General features: G+C 52.0%; 1 protein-coding gene across 1 annotated transcript; it reads right to left on the reverse strand.

Annotated features, from left to right (window-relative positions):
- Positions 1 to 776: 776 nt before the first annotated feature.
- ERBB3 (erb-b2 receptor tyrosine kinase 3) lies at positions 777 to 19,553 on the reverse strand. The gene is made up of 28 exons (XM_047739934.1): positions 19,039 to 19,553; positions 15,476 to 15,627; positions 14,539 to 14,725; positions 13,749 to 13,874; positions 13,032 to 13,097; positions 12,741 to 12,859; positions 12,494 to 12,635; positions 12,024 to 12,137; positions 11,811 to 11,931; positions 9,518 to 9,591; positions 9,259 to 9,349; positions 8,790 to 8,995; positions 8,445 to 8,577; positions 7,950 to 8,040; positions 7,579 to 7,733; positions 7,129 to 7,182; positions 6,399 to 6,540; positions 5,669 to 5,788; positions 5,440 to 5,538; positions 5,064 to 5,249; positions 4,759 to 4,914; positions 4,436 to 4,511; positions 4,105 to 4,251; positions 3,598 to 3,695; positions 3,315 to 3,503; positions 3,081 to 3,152; positions 2,586 to 2,880; positions 777 to 2,407 (listed from the first exon to the last, which is right to left on the reverse strand). Exons 1-28 carry the CDS (start codon positions 19,118 to 19,120, stop codon positions 1,881 to 1,883), a joined length of 4,020 nt encoding a protein of 1,339 aa, XP_047595890.1. The 5' UTR covers positions 19,121 to 19,553; the 3' UTR covers positions 777 to 1,880.
- Positions 19,554 to 20,144: the final 591 nt, after the last annotated feature.

A 20,144-nucleotide genomic window follows, 5' to 3' on the forward strand; every position in this document is an offset into this window, starting at 1 on the left:
CTGAGCGAGAACCCGTAATAGAGAGGGGCGGGCTAAAGGGAGAAGGGGCGGAGCTACGGCGGGGCTGTGAGAGTAGAGGCAGCCCGGCAGGGTGGAGCAGGGTGGAGCCTCGGCGATGGGGGAGTGACTACAGTCAGGGCGGGGAGGCTGGGTGCGCCCTTCCCCGGGTCCCCGGAGCGGCTGGCGGGACCGGCTCAGCCGGTCCAATCATCCTCTGATGTTGGGGGGACGGGGAGGGGCAAGAGTGCTGTGGTAGGAGACCAAGGGTGCAACGAGCGGGGGCTAACTGGGCAGCAAGAGTCCGGAGGGATCATCCATTCACAGCCTCCCAGTCTAGAAGCCAGACTCCACTGAAGATGGCACTGTTGTTCCAACAATAGGCTTTGATGGCAACTAAGGGAAGTGTTCATAGAGACTTTTTCAAGAGTAAGAGTTCTGAAACATACGGGAGTTTCAGTGTTCCACCTCATGAGGCACATCAATAAGGCTTTTTCGCAAACGTGGGTTTTCTTGTTTTTGTTATTCCCGGTGGGTTGTACATTTAAAGAGATCCCTAGTAAAAGCTTTCAATGAAAAGGACTGTGTGCTATGCTGGTCTTCAGCAGATACAAAGAAAAGTAGGGCTGAGTAAGCTGCAAGGTGCAGAATAGGAGGGTCACAAGACAGAACAGCATGCGGTGGCGGCTACCCACTGCTGAGGAGCAAAGGGGTGATTTTACACACTAAAGGTTTTCTTACATTTGACAGACAGGAAGCTGAAAAACCGGCACTTTTTAATTCAGGTGTGTATAAAAACAAAACAAAAATCTTCAGTGATAACAAGACACCCCGTTTCCCATCCAAGCAGACAAAGGCCTGAAGCTGGGTCTTCTTTCTATCCCAACCGGTAGTTTCCCTGGATGAGTACAGACCCTAAAAGTGGCTCTTGGGACTCTTGTGAATCTGTCTCTTGGGTAAGAAGTGATCATTTACAGCACATATGGATTATGGTTTACACAAAAATGTCCAGTTATTTTTCCTTCCGACCATCCCCTTCCCCCCACTTACTGAGATGAGAAGTCTGGGTGTAGGAGGAGCCTGGGGTTGTTGGGGTTAGACTTGATTCAGTGCAAAAACAAGACGACAATGCCCTGACAAGGACTCTGACTTTTATCAGTTTGCCTTGATACCTTACAGGGAGAAAACCTGCAATGGAAGATTCTGAATCCAGGACCCACCACTTTATGTACTTAATCTCTTTAAGGCTCAGTTTCCTTATTTGTGAAATGGGAGAATACCTAGCTCACAGAATCGTTTTAAGCACTAGATGAGATAACATAGGTAAACTTTAGCATGATGCCTGGCATAGTAGATGCAGAATTAATAGTACTCTAAATATCTGTGCCCAACCTCTTTCTTCACTCAAGATTTGAAGCTTTCCATTCTTTCCAGGGGGCTGAGTCATCAGCCAAAATTTTACTTTCCCCTGCCTGGTTCCCCCCAACCCACTTTCCCCTTCCTTACGAGTCTGGTGGGAAACAAAAGCACACTTTAAAGCCTAATCTCAATAAGTCAGAGTCTGAGAGAAAGGGACATGGGAGTAATCCTTCATATCTCCAGGGAGTCTCCCTGAGGAAGCTGAGGAATGGGATTAGGAACACACATAAAATAGGGAAAATCTCCTTTTCCCGGGTTGGGAAAGGGAAGAAAGTGCACAGCTGGCTACATCTCACAAGAATTTTGTTGCAGTGTTTAAAAGCCTCCAAAGGTTGAATGGAATTGTCTAGGGCTGGGGAAATAGGGATAAGACCCGTGAGAGAGGGACTAGGGAGAAGAAGAGAGTACCCTTTAGAGGCACTAGCTGCCATCAAATGCTCCCTGAGTACTTCAGGGAGCAGAGGTTATGTTCTCTGAGCATTAGCCTTGGGGAAAAGCCTGCTATGCCAGTAATCAGGGTTATCAAAAGCGGAGTCAGTGGCTTCTAAACTACGGAGAGTTTTGAGGCGAGCACAGTGGACATGGGGGGCATGGTGTCCAGGCCCCTGGAAAGCTCTCATCTCTTCATACCCTTGCTCAGCCGCTGGGCAGGCCCCCATGGCTGCGTAATCTCCCCCGGGAGCTCCTCCACCATGTCGCCGATTCATATATTCATAGTCCTCATCTGGGGTTGTGCCAGCAGCAGGCATGAGGGGTACAGGGTTGAGTGGGCAACTCTGTGTGCTGCCCAGGGAAGCACTGAGGTCTGATCCCACATCCATGTACTCATAACCCAGCTCCTCGAGAGAACTGGGCCTAGGGGGACGAGCTGGACTGCGCCTTCTCCTCCGGTTCATGTACTCATACTCATCATCTTCATCTTCTTCTTCGGTACCCAGGACAGAACTGAGGCCCACTGAAGAAAGGGTACCTTCCCGGGAGGAGGGAGTACCTAGGGATTGAGAAGAGAGGATAGGTATGTGGAGAATGTGGTAGACAGTGGGGAGTCGGGAAAGTTAGGAAAAAATGAAAAGGGGGGGAACAAGATCAGAGAAGATGAAAGGATTAAGAGGAGCCTGGGGAAAGGATCAGAGAAGGATTTAAGGAAAGCTCTAGGAAGAGTCTGGCACCTTTGAGGTGTGCATCTGGCATGACATATCCATTGACATCCTCTTCCTCTAACCCTAGTGGGGAGAGTGGGGTGACAGGAGTGAGCAGGCTATGGCGCTGGGAATGGTAGGCACTGTCTCCACGTGGCCGGGGGCTCCGGCTCCGGCTCCTACACATTGACACCTTCTCCTGGAGCTCAGCCTCAGAGCCTGTCACATGGCCCTCTGAGGATTCTGATGCCAGGCGTCCCCGTGGCATTGGGTGCAAAGAGGCTGGACGGGGGCATCGCTCACCACTCCCACAAAATACAGACTCCTAAGGAGGAAAGGAATACACAGAGATTTACAGAGAGACGAGGGAAGAGGTATTTCTTCAGAAGACTGGGTTGTTCAATGTTTCTTTTTTGTGGGGCACTGATTAAACCTCTGATTTCTACAGTCTCCCACACTGCCCCTATGGATCCTAAGACACTGCCACCCAGCCTCTCAGCAGCCCCTTGAAGAGACAGACCTTACCTGGCCAGTCTCCCCAAGATTACCCTGGTTCATAGGCATGTATCCAGATGATGGGCTTAAAAGACTCTGGCTCTAGGATGAAAAAGGTGAGGAAAAGGTTTAGGTTAAGGGAGAAATCTACTCACCATGGGGACCTCTGAGTAGTTAATCTGGGCATCAGTAGGGTTCATGAGGGTGCAGGTAGGTAGAGGGCTCAGGGTGCAGAAAGTCTTAAAATGTTGGGAAGCGCCTTACCCCACGGGGCCGATTAAGTGTTCCCACGGGCAGGCTGAGGGCAGAGCCTAGTGTGGCCGCCAGACCATCCTCCTCTGCCTCCAAATCCAGGTCTAGCTCCAGTTCTGGCTCCAGCTCCACCTCCTCCAGTTCCTTGTTTGTCAGAGCAGGGGGCTCTGCCCCAGGGGGAATTCCAGGCCCACTCTCTCTCTGTAGGGACAGGTGATGGTTAAGGTGGGTCCTAGTCCCAGCCAAGTCCCTTGTTGCCTCTAGATCTCTTTGACAACTCCTAATCACTGCTCACCTTTATGACCAGATACCGTGGTGGGTCTCGGGCCATCCTGGTGAACTCATTGGCTAGTTCTTTAAAGGTTGGACGAATGTTCTCATCAATCATCCAACCTGGGGGTAAGATGCAAGAAGTAGAGCCATAAGAGGGGAGTGGGAGTAGGGAGGGAAGTCGGCTAGAAAATGGCTGGGGGCACCTGGGTGGTGCAGTCAGTTAAACCCTGACTCTTGGTTTCAGCTCAGGTCATGAGATCAAGTCCAGAATCAGGCTCCTTGCTCAGTGCGGAGTCTGCCTGGGAATCTCACTGTCTCTTCCTCTGCCTCTTCCACCACTACCCCGTCTCCACCCATGTGCACTCTCTCTCTCTCTCTCAAGTAAGTAGATCTTAAAAAAAAAAGAAAGAAAGAAAGAAAGAAAGAAAGAAAGAAGAAAGAAAAAAGGAGGGGAGGGAGAGAGGGAGGAAGGGAGGGAGGAAAGAAGGGAAGGAAGGAAGGAAATGGCTGGGATCAGCAGGTAACTCACACTTGACCATGACCATGTAGACATCGATGGTACAGATCTGGGGCTGCGCCAGTCGCTCCCCCTTCTCTAGCAGGTCTGGTACTTCAGCCAGTCGTAGCCCAGCATAGGGTTCTGCCCCAAAGGTCATCAGCTCCCAAACTGTCACTCCTGGTATAGGAAGACATGACTGGTTGATGGTGAAACAGTAGACATGGGCGTGAAGATGGAGGGAAAGCAGAACTTGATCCAACACAAGGATCTACATGGATTAGAAACTCTAAGAAGGGTCTCTCAAGAGGCAACTATAGAATTTGGGCCAGTGATGGTATGGAGGATATCCAAATGGACTGACCATAACTCCAGACGTCACTCTGGTGTGTGTATTTCCCAAAGTGGATACTCTCCAGGGCCATCCACTTAATTGGAGTCTGGGGAATTAAGGGCAAAAGTGTCATCAGTTGACTTCCACAAATTTTCTCAGCACTTCTAAAGCCCAAGTTTTCAATCTTTCTTTTCTTTGTCGTTTTCTGAACTTGAATTTCTAGTATTTCCAGGTTCCTCTCCTTGAACTTACTGTGCAGCATCTGTTGCCTCTGAAGGATACCACTGACTGCCCCTTACTCCCAGGCTTCACTCCACCCCAACCTCCTTACCCAGCCCTTCATGCAACCTCACCTTGGCCTCACTGTGTAGTAGTTGCTTATCATCAGGGGGCAGCAAGTCAGCCACCCCAAAATCTGCCACCTGAACCTGACTGGGTGACTTCAGTAGCACATTTCGGGCCGCCAGGTTCCTGTGCACCATACCATGCTCCTCAAGGTAGTACATCCCCTACAGAGGAAGGAAGTGTTCTTAAGGTCGGGGGAATTGATCCTTGAGATCCAGAATCATCCCAAACCCTGAAGGCACCTCTCAGAACTTCAACCTCCCTGCCAGCAACCAGCCAGGCAGTTCATAGAGCTCTTCCAGGTTCCTCTCACCTTGGCAATCTGTACTCCCCAATTGAGCAGCAGCTGGGGCCCCAGCGCTCCACGGTGTTGTCTCACGTGATCCAGCAGGGAACCCAGAGGCAAGTACTGAGTGACGAGCTGCAGAGATGACCCTGGGCACAGTCCCAGCAGCCGTACAATGTGGGCATGGTCTAGGCTGCCAATGGCCAGCATATGCTACGAGATATAGGAGGGGTCATCCAGGGATCAAAAAGGTCCACATACACCCAGACCAGGCCTATCCCAACATTCAAGGACATTATTATGGCTAACGGTATCTGCTAACACAGGCCCATGCTTCTACAAAATCCTGTCTAATAGTGACCTCTCTCCCAGTGGGGATACACAATACCCTTCCCTGACTTACATCCGTCACATCTTGAAAACTTTGTCGTCCACTCTTGTCCTCAATGACTTTAATGCAGACTGGAATCTTGATTGATTCCCCCTCAGGTATCCATACTCCCTGCAAAGTTTTAGGCAGGAGTCAGCATAAGGTCATTCTCCCCGGGGCTAGCCCTTTTTCTCAACTCTTTCTCTCCTTCACCCTAGATCCTTTCCCTTCCTCTTCCACAGACTTCCTGTGGGCCACTCACTTTGTGCACGGTTCCAAAGACGCCTGAGCCAAGCACTTTAAGCTTCCTCAGCTCTGTTTCTTTGAAGATTCTGGCCAAGACTTTGTTAGCCTTCTCACTGGGATCCAGAGGCTCTATGCTCTGAGGAGCAGAAGGGAAGAAAATACTCAGGGAAGTCCATTCCCATGTCCCACTCCAACCCCCTTCCTATGGGTGGATGCCCAGAGCAACAAGGCCCAAAGGGGTGGGGAGCAAGAGGAACTATCTTTAGTCTTAAAAATCATTGCAGGCATATTGGGGAGTAACAGACCCTAAGGACTGAGGATGCTGTTGTGTTCATGAGATCAAGAATCAAGAAGGCTGGGTTTCCCCTTTGATGGGAGGAAGAGATGAGAGCTGGTAATGCTATCACTTTTTATATCATTCTCTATGCTTTCCAAAGCACTTTCACATACATCATCCCCTTTCACCCTTACAGGCATCTTATAAGGATCAATGTTATTATTTCTTCTGTATACGTGCATAAAATGAGGCACAGAGAAGGAAAGCTAACTTCTTCAAAGTCATGTTGGCAATCAATGGCAAAATTAATTTTGCCATTAATTAATTTTCTCCCATTTCTCTGGCCAGAGTTCTTTCTGATGGACCATATTACCTCCTTGAAGAAAGGAATCAAATCTCTGGGAAAAGTGGAGGCTCTTAAAGACTGATGGTATACAGGGTACCTTTCAAGAGTAAACTAGACACTCACCTCACCCCGTTCCAAGTAGCGCCTCATAGCCCTCTTATTCTGAATCCGACGCCCACGCCAGTAGAGGAAAGTGCCTCCAAGGATCAGGAAAATCACTGCCAATCCTACTACCACTGTTAAACCCACTGCCAGATGGGTTTTGCTGTGGGATAGGGAAATCCAGCATTATCCTGGGTCTCCACCTCCCTTATAAATGTCACCTATGCTTACATTAAATGTATAGTACAGATCTGAGGCAAGAAATTAACATTCACATATACACATATCCTTAAGCACTGAAAGGGTTAACCTAAATCTGGACCTCCTGCGGATACTATAAGTTAATTTTAGGAAGGGAAGGCCAGGGGCGCCTGGGTGGCTCAGTGGGTTAAGCCTCTGCCTTTGGCTCAGGTCATGGTCTCAGCGTCCTGGGATCGAGCCTCCATCAGGCTCTCTGCTCAGCGAGGAGCCTGCTTCCCCATCTCTGCCTGCCTCTCTGCCTCCTTGTGATCTCTCTCTGTCAAATAAATAAATGAAATCTTAAAAAAAAAAACAAAAAACAAAAACCAAGGAAAGAATAAAAGGAAGGGAATGCCAGAAGCCTGGATGCTTGTGTCTCCAAGTCCAGTGACAGGGTGTGTATAGAAAGCCACAATGAATAGAGACTTCTCTCTTCCCAGCAAGTAACTGCCCCCTCCCTAGCTTTTCTCCCAAATATCCCCAGCTAACTAAATCTCCAAGCCCATCATACCTGATCAGTGCCAGTGTTTGACCTAAACAGTCTTGTAGCTCTGGTCCCTTGCACCTGGAGAAGAAAGTCATCTCCTTAAATGGGAGCTTGGGAGACTCTCATGGGAAGCACAATTCTGACAGCCTCAACATACGACATTGTTTCAGACCCTACCATGGTAGCCCATCCTGAAGCCCCATCATGTGAGACACGACCCCCATCTCTAGCTTGCCAATTCTCCCCGAGTCCCTCTCTTGAAGGAAAGTCCCCCGAGCTGAGGTTATTCCAGGTTCTCGAAACCCGGTATCATTTTGTGCTGTTACTGAGAGATCCCCTTTCTCCAATCCTTCCTGATACAGCTTGGAGTGATTCTTAAATCATAGTCCCTTTCGTCTTTCAGCCCCTCTTTACCCTCTTCTTCCTCCCTTGTTTTGTTTCCCTCCCTCCCCCGCTTATCATCCCATCACTGACCCCTGGGTGCAATTCTCGTGGCAGGGCCGACATTCATTCTGAGCATCTGGATACTTGTAGATGGGACCCTTGGCCCCAAGGACGCCACTGGGGCAGCTGCTCACACAGTGGGGCCCATCTCGAAAATGGGCACACTGAGCACAAGCATCAGAGCCCTGGGCGGAAAGAGAAAGTTGGGAAGAATGGGATCCCAAGGTCAATTTCATACTTCCCAGCCAGGGCCCACCCAGACATTTAGGATGCTCCAACCACAGACCCTAGTGTTGTCTGGCCTCCCCATGTTGGCCTTGTGATTTGGTCATGTCATCCCAAGACATTCTTGTGTTGCCCTTGCCCTCTTTCCCTTAGAGATCCTGGTGCTGCTACCGTACCGAGCCATTGCATGTGGCAGTACCCTCCATGGGTCGGCACTCCAGGTGGCAGGAGAAGCATTCAGCCTCATGGGCAAACTCACGAGGCTCCCTGCAGTTGGGGGCGGGGGGCAAAGGGAGAGGGGGTCACTTCTAAGTCCTGATCTTTACGTCCTGCTCCCCCAACCACAGCGGCCCCTTACTCATTCCCACCAAGACACATGTAGAAAGTTGCCTAGGGGCACCTGGGTGGTGCAGTCAGTTAAGTGTCCAACTCTTGGTTTCAGGTCAGGTTGTGATCTCAAGATCATGAGATCAGGCCCCATGTCAGGCTCAGGTCTGCCTGGGTTTATCTCTCCCTCTGCCCTTCCCCCACCCCTCTCTAAAATAAATAAATCAATCTTAAAAAAAAAAGAAAAAAAAGTTGACTAAAGGCTTTCAGGTGCCACCTGAATAGCTCCATCCCAGGGCCCCATCCCCCCACCCCTGCTTGACTCTCTCGCCCCTCAGCGTTACCCATTCAGAAAGTTGCAGTGGGTCACACAGACACCTCCTCGGCTGTAGTTTCGACAGGAGAGGCACTGACCAGGACCTGGGCCCCAGCATCCCCCAGAGGAGCACAGGGGATCACACACTTTGCCCTCGGCCACTGGAAAGAAGGGGTGAGTTAGGAGGGGTCTCTTCACATGCCCTCTTCTGAACTATTCTTCATAAATGCCTCCAGCCTAACACACCCCTCTCCTTGGCTCTACCCACTCCTCCCTAATCCCTATTCCTGCTTCCAGGCCTGAGAAGTCCCTACACTTACCCTCTCCTCCCTGACTTCCTTCTCCCCACCACCCCAGGGGCCCTTCCCCTCACCACAGTCTCTGCGAGGCCGATTATGCTTGATGTCTAGTCTCTCTTCAGGAGGCCCCCGAAGAAGCCTGGTCCAGTTCAGAGAATGGTGGTAGCAGAGCTGCCTGTTCGCACTTATGTAGACACGCCCGGCACTAATTTCTTTCAAAGATCGGAGGCCCAAAGATGTTATATTCAAGTTCTTCATGATTAACAAAGAGAAACCCCGGCTGAGAACAAGAAGACAGGATAAGAAGGGAGACTATACTGGGAAAAATGACCGCGCATTGGATTCATTTTCATTCAACACATTTCTCTGGACCAGTCAGACCAGGAAGAGCAATTCCCCTTCCTTCCGCCTTTTCCCCTTCAAACTCTCAGACCCTTTGAGTGTGTTGTGTGAGACAACGCCTGTATTTCTCTCAAGGCGGCATAAGAAACAAGGTTCATTGCCTGGGTTCATGCTACCACCGCCGCACTCCTTACTACTCACTTGTATAGGCTTCTGCCCCCGATGGTTGTCAGGTTGGAAAAGACACTGAAGTTGTGCATGTGGGGAGGCCAGGACTGGATGTTCAGGTAACCTGAGGGGTTGGAAAGAGGCACGTGAGCCTGGAGTCTTCTCCCTTTGCTTTCTCAGGTTCTATCAGTCCCTCCCCTCTTACTGGGTACATGATTTTGTAAGTAGCTAAATAACAATTTGTGCCAGTGGTTCACCTCTTCCAGAAAGGGAAGCCTCTCCCCCAACTCACCTGTGATCTCCCGTACTGTCCGGAAGACATTGAGCTTCTCAGGGTCCAGGGCAGGGATCTTGTGCCAGGGGTCTCTGGAGAGAACAGTAAAAACCAGTCAACAAGGTAGAGGTAGAACCCAGTACCAACAAGCATGCTTAGCCTCAGAACCCAGTTTCTTTTTTTTTTCTCCCCCCCCCCCTTTTTTTTTAAAGATTTATTTATTTATTTGACAGATAGAGATCACAAGTGGGCAGAGAGGCAGGCAGAGAGAGAGGAGGAAGCAGGCTCCCCGATGAGCAGAGAGCCCGATTCGGGGCTCGATCCCAAGACCCTGGGATCATGACCTGAGCCAAAGGCAGAGGCTTTAACCCATTGAGCCAACCAGGCACCCCCAGAACCTAGTTTCTAAATACCATTCTCCACTAAAGGAAACAGGGCTCCTTGGAGAAATGGCTAGGGCAGGAGAAATATAACATGAGTTTACAGCAGCTGATGCAAAAAAGTAAGGAAGTGGTCAGAGAATGAAGGGTACAAGCCCTAAGAACACAGGATCCAGCTTGAAGAAGCCCCCAGTGACCAGATCAGAGACAGCCGAACACCAAAATAATGACTATAAAAGATTATAAAGGACTGAATGAAATAGTTCTCAATCAATCAATGGGAAGGAAAGACATCCTAACACTAAAATGCCAACAAATAAATGCAGAAGGAATAAGGAATAATGGAATTAGAAAATCATCAAGTGGCAACTCTCATTAAAAATTTAGAGGGGCGCCTGGGTGGCTCAGTCTTTAGAAGTGTCTGCCTTTGGCCCAGCTCATGATCCCAAGGTCCTAGGATCGAGCCCCACATCAGGCTCCTTGCTCAGTGGGGAGCCTGCTTCTCCCTCTCCCACTCCTCCGGCTTGTGTTCCCTCTCTGTCGAATAAATGAATAAAATCTTTAAAAAAAAATTGATTTGGGGGCACCTGGGTGGCTCAGTCAGTTGGGCATCCAACTCTTGGTTTCAGCTGGGATCATGATCCCAGTGTTGAGGGATCAAGCCCCAGGTCAGGTCTGTGCTCACCTCTTCCTCCTTCCCCATCTGCTTCTCCCCTGACCCCCATGTGCACTTTTTCTCACTCTCTCTCTAATAAATAAATAAATAAATAAATAAAATCTTAGAAAAAATTTTTTTGATTCACGTAGGGGCACCTGGCTGGTTCAGTTGGTGGAGCATATGATTCTTGGTCTCAGGGTTGTGAGTTCAAGCTCCATGTTGGGTGAAGAGATTACATAAAGATAAAATCTTAAGGGGTGCCTGGGTGGCTCAGTCCATTAGGCATCAGACTTTTGATTTCGGCTCAGATCATGACTGCAAGGTCATGAGATCAGGCTCTGCATGAACCTGTATGCCTGGCATGGAACCTGCTTGGGATTCTCTCTCCCCCTCTCACCCTCACTACCCCACCTCCTGCTCTCTCTCTCTAAAATAAACAGTAAGTAAAATCTTAAAAAAAAAAAAAAAAAGAGGAGGAGGAGGACACAATGTCCTTGTCCCCTGTCACTTAGCTAGATGGTATCAGATTGCTTAGGGATGTCTCTGAGGGATTCAAGCCCTAGGTGGGAAACAGACTTAGGTATGGTCAGGAACTGTGTGTCCTCTAAAATTCTATGATTTATATTCCATTTATTTATTTATTTAAAGACTTTATTTGTCAGAGAGAGAGGAAGAGCACACAAGCAGGGGGAGTGGCAGGCAGAGGGAGAACCAGGTTCTCCACCAAGCAGGGAGTCCCATGCAGGACTCATCTCAGGACCCTGGGACCATGACCAAAGCCAAAGGCAGCCACTTAACTAACTGAGCCACCCAGGCGTCCCTCTTTTATTCATTTACTTTTTTTTAAAACGATTTTATTTATTTGACAGACAGAGATCACAAGTAGGCAGAGAGGCAGGCAGAGAGAGAGGAGGAAGCAGGCTCCCTTCCGAGCAGAGAGCCCGATGCTGGGGCTCGATCCCAGAACCCTGGGATCATGACCTGAGCCGAAGGCAGAGGCTTTAACCCACTGAGCCACCCAGGCGCCCTCTCTTTTATTTTTTTAAAATAAGATTTTTATTTATTAATGTTGAGAGAGAGAAAGAAAGCAGGGGGAGGAGCAGAGGGGGAGGGAGAGAATCTCAAGCACAGAGCAGAATAGGGGCTTGATTTCTATTTATGATAAGATTTATATTCCTCATCAGCTGCCCATATGAAGGGTTGAGCCAAATGCAATGAACTGTGAGGCGATGGCTGGAGCCGGGGATTAGAGAGGGGAAGCAGAATCTCTAACCCATTGAGGCCAGTGATAAGAAAGTCCAGGTTGCCCAGGATCTTGGTGCAGTTCACAAATCCATCAATGTTGCTAGAGTCCACAGTCTGGAAGCGGCTCCCAGAGCCTGTCCCTTCACAGGCTGTAAACACAAAAGAGACTCAGTGGGTGGGGCCTGCTTGGTCTCTGGGGAAAGGAGGTCTCTTCACCACCTCCTCACCATCTCCTACTCACCTTTGGGGCAGAGCCCCCCACAAGGTTCACATATTTTGAGTCCATTTTTATCTACTTCCATTTTGTCAGGAGGACAGGCCCGAACACAAGATGTTTGATCCACTACAAAGTTATCTAGGAAAGAGGAGGGCACCATTAGAGATGAGGGAGGAGAAACACTGCCAACCACCGGCTGAACCTTGCTCCCTCCTGCCCTGTGCTGGGTTTGTCCCAAACCACTACCCGGGGTTCCTTAAGCACTGTCCTATGGATGAGAAAGGCCCTTTGCACTTTGTTGCAGAACTAGGAGCCATGGCTAAAAATCATGGGGAAGTAGACAGGGGAGTAGGACACAGGAATCATTCACTGGAAGTGGTTAGAGGATCACAACCAACAACCTGATTTCCCACCCAACTTGATCCTTTTTACCTCCTAAAATTTTGTCTAAAATCCTGGTTCCACAACCCCTGCTCCTCTTCTTAGGCACTTACGGGGACAGCTGGCCACACAAACTCCTCCGTACTGATACTTGGTGTGGGGGTTGGGTTCCAGCTGGAAAGTTAGCTTGTTGTAGACTAGAGGCTGTGGACACTGGCGCACACAGGCCCCACTGTCATTGAAGAGTCGACAGGCCTAAGGACATAGGAGATTCATAAAATTCACTTTATGTGTCTATCCCTACTTCCTGCCCAAAGCCCACATCCCCACTTCTGAATCCAGGTGAATGGTGGTACATACAAAGCAGTCTGTGTCCTGAGGGCCTGAGCAGCCGCCTGCGCACTCATCATGGCAGCACTGGTTGGGGTTGGGCCCAAAGCAGTGACCATTACATTGAGGGGCACAGATGGTCTTGGTCACTACAGAAAGACAGAAAGCATGGCAGCGAGGGCTCTTAAGACTGTATTCTGAGGCCATTGCTTACCTTCTTGCCTTCTAGGCTTGTCCCTTCCCACAGTGTTGACACAGATCGGGGTGGGCAGGGATAGGAAAGTGGATGAGCTTGAAGTTTTTGGAGGGGAGGAAACTCACATGTCTGGCAATCCTCTGGCCTAGGACCCCAGCATCGCCCCTTGCAGGCCTCATGACATGGGGGACCTGGTTGGGAAGGAAACCAACAAAGGGCTGTCAGGGCTAAGAAAGGCCTGCTTGAATCAACAGGGTATGATGTCAGCACATAGGCACCCCAGTCCCATGAAGCAAAGAGCTAGGGCAGTGTCCCTCCTTGCCCTTGCAGAGCAGGGCTGGGCTCCAGCAAATGGGTCAACAAGGGGCGGAACCACACCTCCACACCACCCACAGGGCAGCTGAATGGGAGGGTCCGGGGCAACTGCCAAGCTCAGCCCCAGTCCCAGCCCAGGAACTCAGTGCCTCCTTGGCAAACCGAACCCAGTAGGAATACATGCGTGTGACTGGACCGGGACCAGCAGACTGTGATCAGGGGGAGGTAGGTTTCAAGGAGAAGGGAGAAAGTTGTAATGGAAAGAGATGTGGATATGGAGTCCAAAGATCTGGCTTCCCCACCTAGTATACAGAGATCTTTTACTCCTCTTCTTCACATAATGCTTCGGGAATTTGGATTCTAGGAGACTGGCCTGCTCTCTCCTGGCAGGCTCCTTGGGTCTAGGGCCTGAGCTATTTTTTTTTCCCAGTGGAGAGGTGGGTTTACATTAGGGATATAATGATGACGGGAAAGCGGTCACTCTATTTGGTGGGGGTAGGGGAGCAGTCTTGATCATGGTCACTCACAGTTCCTGCCATTGTCCTTCACCACTATCTCTGCACCTCGGTCCCTCACGATGTCCCTCCAGTCGATTGTGTCCATGTGACAAAGTTTATCATTCTTCTCAATATAAACGCCCCCTGACAGAATCTCTGAGGTGGGGAAGAGAAGTGACAGGGTTAAGGGCTACAGCAGACCTCCTCTTCCCTCCCCCACCAACCCAAAAGGCCACCCAAGACTCAGGAGAAGGGGAGATGGGGCAGACAAGTATGTCTAATTAAATCTACACTGCAGAGAAGGCTTGCCTTGTGAGGTAGAGGAGCCAGGCCAAAAGAAACTCCTGCCTCCTCAGACACCTGTCCAGATCCGGTTTAGCCAGTGGGGGAGGGGAAGGGAAAGAAAGAGAGAAGATCCCTGACTCAATCACCTCCTTCCTCCGCCCTACCTGTGTGTTTTCCAACTGACTGGCACAGGGAGAAGTAAAAGGTAGACCTGTGGTATTAAACCCGATATTCCCCACAGCCTGTGGGGAATTGTGAGGGGGAGGAGATAGGACTCCCCTTCCCAGGGAATGAGGGACATCAAAGTATGCCGTGTTTTAAAGGTAGAGGAGTGGGTAATAGATCTAGCCAACTCTAGCCCCACGGGACATGGGGACCCTCCTCGTGGGGAGGAGTGGACCTTTAGACCACAGTGGTCAAGGTGGTGGGCCCCATGAAGGGGGCACTTAATGGGCAGTCTTGGGTTATCATCACGGAGGGACCTGTCTGCAGGTTGGTTGAGGGGCAAGACTGGAAGGAATCGTCAGGAACTGACCAGTGAGCTGAGTGAAGCGGAGCTGGCGCAGGGCGTGGCTGGAGTTGGTGTTATAGTTCAACATGACAAAGATGGCAAACTTCCCATCGTACACCTGAGTCCCGCGTACCACCCGGAGGTTGGGCAGTGGCAGCGTAGAGAACTCGTTCATGGCCACGAGGACATAGCCGGTCACTTCTCGGATCCACTGTGATGGAACAGATCAGGTCAGTAGGAGGGAAAACAGGGCAAAAGCCTCAATCCCCTCATTAGGGAATCCCCAACCCCTCTAATTCTTTCTTTCTTTCTTTTTTTTTTTTTTAAAGATTTTATTTATTTATCTGACAGAGAGAGATCACAAGCAGGCAGAGAGGCAGAGAGGCAGTCAGAGAGAGAGGAGGAAGCAGGCTCCCTGCTGAGCAGAGAGCCCGATGCGGGGCTCGATCCCAGGACCCCGAGATCATGACCCGAGACGAAGGCAGCGGCTTAACCCACTGAGCCACCCAGGCGCCCCCCTCTAATTCTTTCTAATTCCTACTCCAAGTAGGGAGGAGTTGGTGTCACACTGCTGTGTCCCTTCTGCCAAGGAAGACAGGCGGCAGAAGTGACAGGAATTCTAATCTCCTACCCTTTACTTCTCAGAGCTCCTCATGCCAGGAGGGTCCTCGCTTGGTCCCTTCCTCACCTTCCTAGGTGTCTCTTTCCATTGGCTCCCAGTGCATAACACTATTCCACCCGTGCCTGCTTCTCATCGACAGCCCCTGTGCATCCCTGGAGACCCTGACCAGACCAGAGGTCCCAGAGTCCAGTCACTGTCCCCATAAACACACAAGTTTGGCTCTTTGGAATTGCAGAGAATGCAGAACTCCAGCAGAGGATAACCCCGAGGAAGGGAAGGAGGCTTCTGTGGGGAGGATTAAGGGGGAAGAGGTTGAGGGAGGGAGTGAGGGACTCTAACCTGCAGGAAGGAGAGGTCAGCATTGTGTCCCGTGAGCACAATCTCAAGGTTCCCCATCACCACCTCACACCTCTCGTAGAGCTTGTACAACGTCTGGTACTGGTTCTCGGCATCGCCCGTCACACTCAGCCCATTCAGAGTCCCAGGACACACTGCTCAAAGTGGAGGTAGAATGGCAGAGAGCTGGACACAAGTTTTCAGCCCGGTCCCCCAAAACCATCCCCTTGGTTGCCTCCTACAGTAACATTCAACAGGATCAGGAAGCAGCCACCTCCAACCGTCACCCCTAGAGAGAGACACAAAAGCCTACGTTGGACTGAGAGCCTGAACTACCCCCTCTCTCAGAATCCCCTCACCATCTCTCTGAACAGGAAGGTGAAAAGGTTTCCCTTTTCCACCATGGCCTCCTCTGTGCCCCTTTCAGGTATGACTTTGGGTATTAAGGAGTTAATCAAAGAGGATGTAGGGTTTTCTTTCCCTCCCTAGAGAGGTTAGAAAAGGACTACAACTTTGTTACCCTCCTCTTCCCTTCCCCCTCTCTGACCAGGGTACTTACTTCTCTACCCCCATCCTGCCTCTCTCTGGGTCCTGGAATAAATATCTCTTTGGGGCTAGCACACAGCCCCTATTGTGTCTACTGAGGGTGGGATGGGGGCAGAGGGTGGGGGCAGTGCCCAGGGCCACAGTTCAGCCCACAATGAGGCAATTCTATCTAGGAGAGGGGCGCTACTCCACCCTGTCCCGAGACACCCTGTCCTCAGTAGCACCCCCCCCAAGCCCTGGGCTCAGACAAGTGACCTCACCAGAGGGGGAGCTCTGGTGGGGAGAGGGGGTCAATGTGAGCTTTGTCTTTAAAGCTGAAAGATAAGGAGCTGGTTGCCTACCCCACACATCCCCCTCTCCTAAACTCTGACTTCCCTTTTCCCTTCCCCTATCCCAACACACCCCAGCTCCTCAGCATCACACTTTCCAGCAAATACACAGTAGCCTGGAGGGCAACAGCAGAGGATCCCCAACCCCCAACCATTCTAAGCCTTCCACCCAATTTCATTGTCAAAAGATTCATTAAAAAAACTTTCCAACATGGCAATCCTCATGAGGCATGCCAGTCTTGGAGGTTCACTTGACCTTGTAAGTATGGAGGATAGAGAGGGTATGGGATATCTTGGACCCTGAAGCCCAAGGCCGGTCTCTTTCCTCTGGCTCAGGGAAAGACTGTGGAGAGGGTGGGGGTAGAAACCACCTGTTCCATCCACCCTTCCCTGAGGCGCTGGTGGTTTAGTAGGGGGCGGGAGTGGGAATGGAGGAAGGGACATTAGTGAGGCCGCAGCCCCTCCTCCTAGGTATACCCCTATTCTGACCACTTGACCTTTGAGGGCTCCCATTCCCTATCGCTCCCCACAACGGAAAGGAAGGGGGGTGGGCTAGACCTAGCAGACGGGTGCAGGGGCTGGGAGCTCCCAGAGGAGCCTGGGAACTCTAGGGTCCTTGGGGTGAAAGGAAAGAAACTAGGAAGGTTAGTCATTTAGGGAACAGCCCCACCCTAAACCCCTTCTTGGCAGGACACCCTCTCTTCCAAAACAAGGCGCCAATCCTCCCCAGATAAGGAAAGAGCCAAGATTTCTGCACAGAGAAGTGGGGTGTGTGTGTGTGTGTGTGTGTGTGTACGTGCATCTGCAACACACACATACAGAAAAGCGTGTACCCAGCTCCCCCACTGGCCCAGAAATCTATACTGGTTCTGTCCTTGGGTTTCCTTATAAGGAAGTATTTCAGGTGGCCCCATCCATCCCACCTGCCTTTATGTGTTTGTGCAGACTGTGTCTGTGTCTGGGAGGCTACAGTGTTAGAGGTCCCCGTTCTCTGCCACCCTGGGGGTAAAGTCCATATTACACAAACAGGGAGCAAAGGGCCTGCTCAGGAAAAGAACATGAAAACCACCTCGAAGGAGGAACACGCAGCCTGGGGAGGAGGGCTGGGGGAAGGGAATAATAAAGATCCCCATACCCAGGCACCAGGGGCCTAGGGAGGGGCCTGGGTGCTCCTTCGGTAGAGAGCACTCGGGTGGGTCAGACCAGGAATCCTCAGCCCCTCCTCAACCAGAGGCCTCCTCTCTAATATCCCCCACCCCCATCACAGCCAGGACAAAGGGACTATAGAAGGACTGAGACAGGGCCGGATGCCCAGAGGCTGCAGGATCCAGATAAAGGGTAAAGAAACCCAACCATGCCTGCCTCCTGTCTCCCCCAGGGAAGGTGGCCAGGATCTGGGACTCCTGGGTTCCTCGTTGAAGATTCCAAGGATCTGGATGGGACCATGATGCAGTCATTCTATTTGGTCCCTCCCACTCCAGTCCCCAGACCCCTCCACCCTCCACCAGCTGGGAGTTTTACATTCAAGATCCCAGGTCTAAATTTAGGCCCAGCAACTGTGGGGGAAGCACAGGTGTTTCTCCCACTCCCACTCTGGGGAAGAGGCCCTGGCTGTGCCAAACCCCAAGCTGAGGTCTGGGGGAGGGGAAGAGAGCAACAGGATATCTCCAGTGTGAGCAGCACCAGCACCCTCAGGTGTCCAGAGTCCCAGAGACACCCCAAGGGGGTGGGCTCTGATGGTATGGGAGTTGGAGAAACAGACCAGCAATGTCCGACAATAAACAATGTAGGTGGGGGAGAAGCTGGGTTTAGGAAGGACTCCCAGGATACAGGAAGTTCAGAAGGTGGGAGTGATGCCCTGCTGGTCTCAGGTTGGGGAGGGAAAAGACAAACTGAGAAGCAGAGGCTGGAAGTCCTTGACCCTACAGCTCCTGGCCCAGGGCCTTGGACATAGTAGATGCTCAATAAATATCAGTTGAATCAATCTGGGTCTTAACAAAGAGAGGTTGATCAAGTCGGGGACCAGCAGCTTTATTATCCTCAGGAAAAGAGGAAGGTCAGCCTCTGAGTGGCCTCTCACCCTGATGTCACCTGTACTTGGCCCTTTGGTTAGACTCAGCCCTTCCCAGGGCAGGCCCACTCACGGAAGAGGAGGTGCCATTCTTGTTTTTCCAAACGTTGAGAACAACAACCCCCCCAACCCTTCCATAGCTCCGCCCTGTCGGCAAAACAACGAAACTAGAGGTGCTGAAACCCGAGGGATGGGGCTGGGGAACAAACCGAGACCTTCCCCTTCCTCCAAGACCTCCACCTCCGATCATAAACTCACGTTTACAGAACGGAGGTCGCAGCTCCCCTCCCTACAGAGTCCCTCGGAAGTGTGATATGTCTCGGCGTCAGCCCCCCCACCCCCGCCCGAGAGAGACAAATTAGAAGGCCGGCGACGCGCTCCGGAGGGTGGGGTGTGTGTATGTGCGTGTTCGGGGGTGTGGGGGATGTGAGGAATCCCGACCCCGCCCGGACCGCGCCGAGAACCCGAAGCTGACGGTCCCTGCCTAGGTGGTCCCAGCGGACCCGGGTCGGCACCCCAGCCTCGCACCGCCCCAGCTCCTGCCCCCTGCCCTCCAGGATTCCGCGCACTGGGTTAGGGATCCCAGTTTCCGAGACGGTCGCTGCTCCCGCGCCGCTTACCTGCCTGGGAGTTGCCCACCTCCGAGCCCTGGGCCAGGTTGAGAAGAAAGCCCAGCACCTGCAGAGCCGCGTTCGCCCTCATGACTCCAGCGGAGGGTGAAGGCAGCCCCGCTGAATCCAGCCCGGGCGGCGGGGGGGAGGGGGGGGGTCGCTGGACTAGGACATCGAAGCGGAGCCACCTGAACCGCCAGTGACTTGGTAGCGGCGGCAGAGGAGGTTGCAAACTGCAATCGGAGCCGGAGCCAGAGTCCGGGGCGGGATAGCAGGGGAGGGGTGTATGTCTGAGAGGGCGAAGGAGGGAGCGCAGGGGGAGGGGGTGACTCACGGCCGCGCCCCCTCCGGCGCGAGGCCGGCGTGGAGAAGGCTTGAGCCTCGGACCGCCCGCCCCGAGCGCTCCCCACGCGCTAGTGCGGGTCCACGAGAGCCACGCACATCGGGCATGGGTCTCGCCCTAATTTCTCTTCGAGAGCTGGACTAAGGGGAGGCTAAGATTCCAAACGCCCCCAAATGCCTCCAAAGGGAAAAGGTACTGGGGGTGGGGAGAGCGCTTCAAAGCCCGGCCCCCTGAAAGTTGGCCTCGCCCATTAACCAAATCACTCAACTTCCCTAGCCGGTTGGGTCACTTGGGGGATTTTTCTCTCTGAATGTGAGTGTTTGTGTGTATGCGTGTGTGTGTGTGTGTGTGTGTTTTGAGGAGGAAGGTGTTTGCCTCATTCTTAGGCCACCTCAGTTTCCCCGGAAACCCTTCGAAACCCCATAATTCAACTACCCTGTCGAGGAACCCGAGCCCCAGAGACCGCGTGAAATCGCACTGTCTCCGGCAACTTCCTCCTCCAGACCCGGCGCCGGCCCGGCCTCTCCGGGGGATTTGGCTCAGGGCTGGGGGCGGGGGCGGTTTCCAGCCTGGGAACAGTCCCGAAGCCCGCCTTTTCACTTCCACCGCGGGAGGGGCTCCCGCACCTGTCGCGGTCCCCTCTGCTGCCCCCCACGGCCGCCTGGGAGAACAGCTGCCTTCCCTTCCACAGGAGTCACCGAGCCGTCGGGGCGGCCGGAGTTCCCGCCTCTTTAATGCGGACCCACACCGGCTACACCGTCCCCACTACAGG

Source organism: Lutra lutra, chromosome 8 (genome assembly GCF_902655055.1).
Source record: "Lutra lutra chromosome 8, mLutLut1.2, whole genome shotgun sequence".
Classification (NCBI taxonomy): Eukaryota; Metazoa; Chordata; class Mammalia; order Carnivora; family Mustelidae; genus Lutra; species Lutra lutra.